Source organism: Hyalella azteca, unplaced genomic scaffold (genome assembly GCF_000764305.2).
Source record: "Hyalella azteca isolate HAZT.00-mixed unplaced genomic scaffold, Hazt_2.0.2 contig8134, whole genome shotgun sequence".
In the NCBI taxonomy this organism is placed as follows: Eukaryota; Metazoa; Arthropoda; class Malacostraca; order Amphipoda; family Hyalellidae; genus Hyalella; species Hyalella azteca.
Genome location: NW_025938235.1, coordinates 10635 through 14490, shown reverse-complemented (window position 1 = coordinate 14490; position 3856 = coordinate 10635). Strand labels below are relative to the sequence as shown.

General features: G+C 35.5%; 1 protein-coding gene across 1 annotated transcript in view; it reads left to right on the top strand.

Annotated features, from left to right (window-relative positions):
- Positions 1–409: 409 nt before the first annotated feature.
- LOC108670755 (WD repeat-containing protein 74) overlaps positions 410–3856 on the top strand; it is a gene marked incomplete at its 3' end in the record, with an annotated part of 11720 nt that continues 8273 nt past the window's right edge. The window contains 1 exon segment of the mRNA XM_018158247.2: positions 410–640. Coding sequence (XP_018013736.1) covers positions 565–640 — 76 coding nt within the window.

Below are 3856 nucleotides of genomic sequence, written 5' to 3'. Positions count from 1 at the left end.
TGAGGCTGTGTTTGGCTAACAGGCTACGATTTTTATTCGCGCGCTTGATCGCAATGCTACGAAGCGGATGCTGTGATCCGTTTTAAATAACGATTAGACGGCTCCAGAAATATATTAAATATCAGTTGGAATTTTTTTCAATTTTGTTTGCTGTTGGCAAAACGTTAATGTTTTGCCACATTAAACATTATTAAAACATTATTAATCTCTCAATCTACTTCTGATAGTTAACCTCATAACTTCAATAATAACGTATTAAATATATTTCATGCATGATAGCTGTCACTTGAATTATTCTCGAATTTTTTGGGGATATAATCAAATTAAAGGGATACCATCAATTGAGTCTCAATTTTTGTTCTACGATCCATGTTACATGATGAGATTTCTTACTTTCATCAATATGGGTCTTAATCCCAATCACGTTAACTTGAGAGCCAACCAATTGTGTGGAAATTGAAAAATAGTTTAACCGTATTGACGCTGCCTTGAAAAATAGTAGCGTTTTAGTATTTGGTCAGTGGATTAGTCTGGAACATTTTTGACAATATACCTATTGAAGAAATGGATGAAGAGCTAGAAAATAAACCTAATTCTACCAACCATGTTTACATCGGAACTGATACCGGTTACCTCAAAGGCAAGTATTTTTTAACGATTTACTTGAATTAATATAGTTTGGCAAGTTAGCAACTGTGGACTTGCGATCATTGTCAATCTGGAGAGGGATTGAGTGCAATTAGATCAGGAATTTATGTTTTTTTTTTCTGATTTAAGATCAGGGTGGTTTTATGGAAAGCTTGAATTAAATAAATGCCTATTTGACTATTTCTTACTGAATCTTACATTATTACATAACATTGTTCCATGCACATTTCATTTTAGTTTAATTTAAAAGATTATGCCTGCAATTTTCAAGAATCACCATTGAAAATTAAAACAATTTTTCTAAGCTGTGATTTTTATTAAAACTCTTTCCAAATTCACATTTGTTTTGGGCATCAGAGCCTTATCTGACTTGTAAAATTTCCTGCTTCTGAAACATAAACATTTTGTTCATGTTGTCCTACCTATCACTGAGTCACTCCTAGGTCAGTTGTATCACTTGTATGTGCATTTAACAGCATTATTGTGCAAATGCATAATTAAAATGGCGGTATTATTGCAGATTAACTACATCCAAAAAAAAGGGTGTTTTTTTTTTAATTATATGTTTTTTGGGGTGTAGATTACCTGTCTCTTATACACATCTAGATGTGTATAAGAGACAGGAAATATACCATCTGGCAATGCTGGTTCAGCGTTACTTGAAATCATCTACAGACGATGTTGCCATTCCATTCAGATGAAAACTGTGTCTAAATCAGAACTGTGTTGGATGGCTCCACGGCCCGCGCCGAGTGCTGCGCGGCGCGGAATCGATGACCGTGATTTGCACGAACGTCTGCGCAAAAAAAATATAATTAGATTGATTTACGCGAGAAATTTCCCCATTTATATACATCTTCCTGAGTGTGGCTTTACATCACTCTCAATCTGAGTCTCAAAACCCCACACTATACACCAGCAACGATGAAATGTCACAAACTGAAACTGTTGCCATATTTATTTCAAAGCCTTTAGAATTCAAATCTACAAAATCCCTGAATTTCAACGCTGTGCGTGACTAAATTTGTCATATTGAGAGACTAATTCCAACAGTGCTTCAAACTCTTACTAATTCGTAATTCTGACACCCTGTGTAAGTGTGTTGGAATTCCGACGCATTGTGTGAGCTGTATTGGAATATTAAACAGCTCGGAACATGCTTAATTAAAAAATGTTTATTATTTAATTAAACTTTTAATTAAGAGCTATTAAGCTTTCAATTAAGAAAATTTTAATAAGATTTTTTTAATAAGAACACAGCTCGGAACAAGCTGTGCGTGTCCAATTCCAAGCTGTGTCGGAATTAGTTTTTATGTGTCTAAAACCGTCTTTTAACTTAATCATCTATTAATTTATTTCACAGACTTATTTAATAGTCTCAAATCAAAATATTTTTTCTACACAAACAGTTTATCACTATTTGGTAGAGTAAGGTCAACTATCAACTTTGACATGTGTTTTGTTGTTCTCACTAGTTGACTTGGACTTTTGCTCTGAGGATCTTAACATTTTCCCGCCAGACCTAGTGTTTTGCAGGAATCTGGCGCGCAATAGTATGACGTCACTATGTCAACCATCTACGCATGAGTGGATCTAAGACAAGGCTTAATATAAAGGAAAAAGTTGAGAAGTTTCAGAATTACCCATGATGTCAGAATATGGTGCATTTACCCTATTTGAGTTTGGTCAAATGTCAAGTGTCAAAAATTGCCAATTTGCCCTCAGTGCTGCCAAGTGCTAACCATGTCACTCACTCCGAGTTGTCAGCAGCCTACTGTGCAGAAAGGGGGTGAATATTGCAAGATCTTTGGCAACACATCAGCAGCAAAATTTAGGTATGCTGTCAGAAGTTCTTGTCAATACATTTGGATTGAAATTATTGCATTATAGATATTCACCAGTCTTTGGCCTACTATTTATAAAATAGTTGAAAATCTAAAAGACCGCAAGCGGCAGATGCAGTGAATAATGAGAACAATAATGATTCTGGAACTAAGCAACAGTTGCTAGAACGTAGGGTTCACAATGGCTTTGTTGATAAGAGCACAGCACCATCTCTAGCCTCTAGGCGGTCTGGGCACCAGAATCGTGTCAAGCCTTGCTTTACTTTGTCGCTTTCTCAATAGATGTTGCCACGTGTCTGACTGCCAGATAGCTACTGAGTTATAAGTGTTGCAGTGAGTGGAGAGTAAGGGATATACTATCACTGTTAGCAGCATTTTCTTTTTAAAATTACCCGGTGACAAATCTTGAAAATGGCTGGCGACACTTTGGGGTATAAATCCATATATTGGTGACGCTGCTTGCACCCTCTGCATCATCTGTATCCAACAGGATGGCTGGAGTGCTTCAGTGCTACTCATTTGAGAAGCAAGGGGCCAGGTCCCATACAGTGGCAATAGTCTTCAGAATCTTACCAACTTTCGCTAAAGTTATCGACCAATTTTTTTTACTTTACAACAACTTTTGAGCTAAAATAATAGGTCATTTATCTTTTTCAACAACTGCCAACTAGAGAGACTTATCCACAATAAACTTATGATGACTGCCAACTACTGAGACCCGACACGATACGACTGCCGACTATATAGTGAGACTCAACAGTCAACACGACTGCCAATTAGTGAGACCCGACACGATAAACTAATGATCCAACAGCGCATTACGAGCGGTTGTAAAATGTTCAGCTCAAGGACAACACAACCATCATATGTATTGAAGCTTGCAAAAATAATCGGACAGATTATGCCAGTGTTTTTTTTCCATTTAGAAGTTAGAACCAAACTTTCTTGAGGAAATTTTCTGCATGTTATATTTTTATTTCTACCTTGACATGTAAGAGCATGTAGGTGTGCAATATATTGCGGTGTTTTTATCAGGGTTGGCAATGATTAAATCAAAATGATTAAATCATGTGATTAAATCACTTGATTTTTTATAAAAAAATCATGATTTTTTGATTTTTTTGATTTTTTTTGATTTTCTCATATATTTAAATATATTGAGTGGCAGTCTTTAATTTATATTGAGGTATTGTTATTCATGGTTTAGTATAAATTTACTATAAATGACAAATTGGCATATAAACTTGTTGCCTTTAGTGTGTATTAGGTTCCAATAAATTGAATGTTTTTGGTACAGAGGCATCAAGTGTGCAATACATTGTACGTAGCTAGCAGCTTAGCTAATTCTTATAAGGCTATAAGTT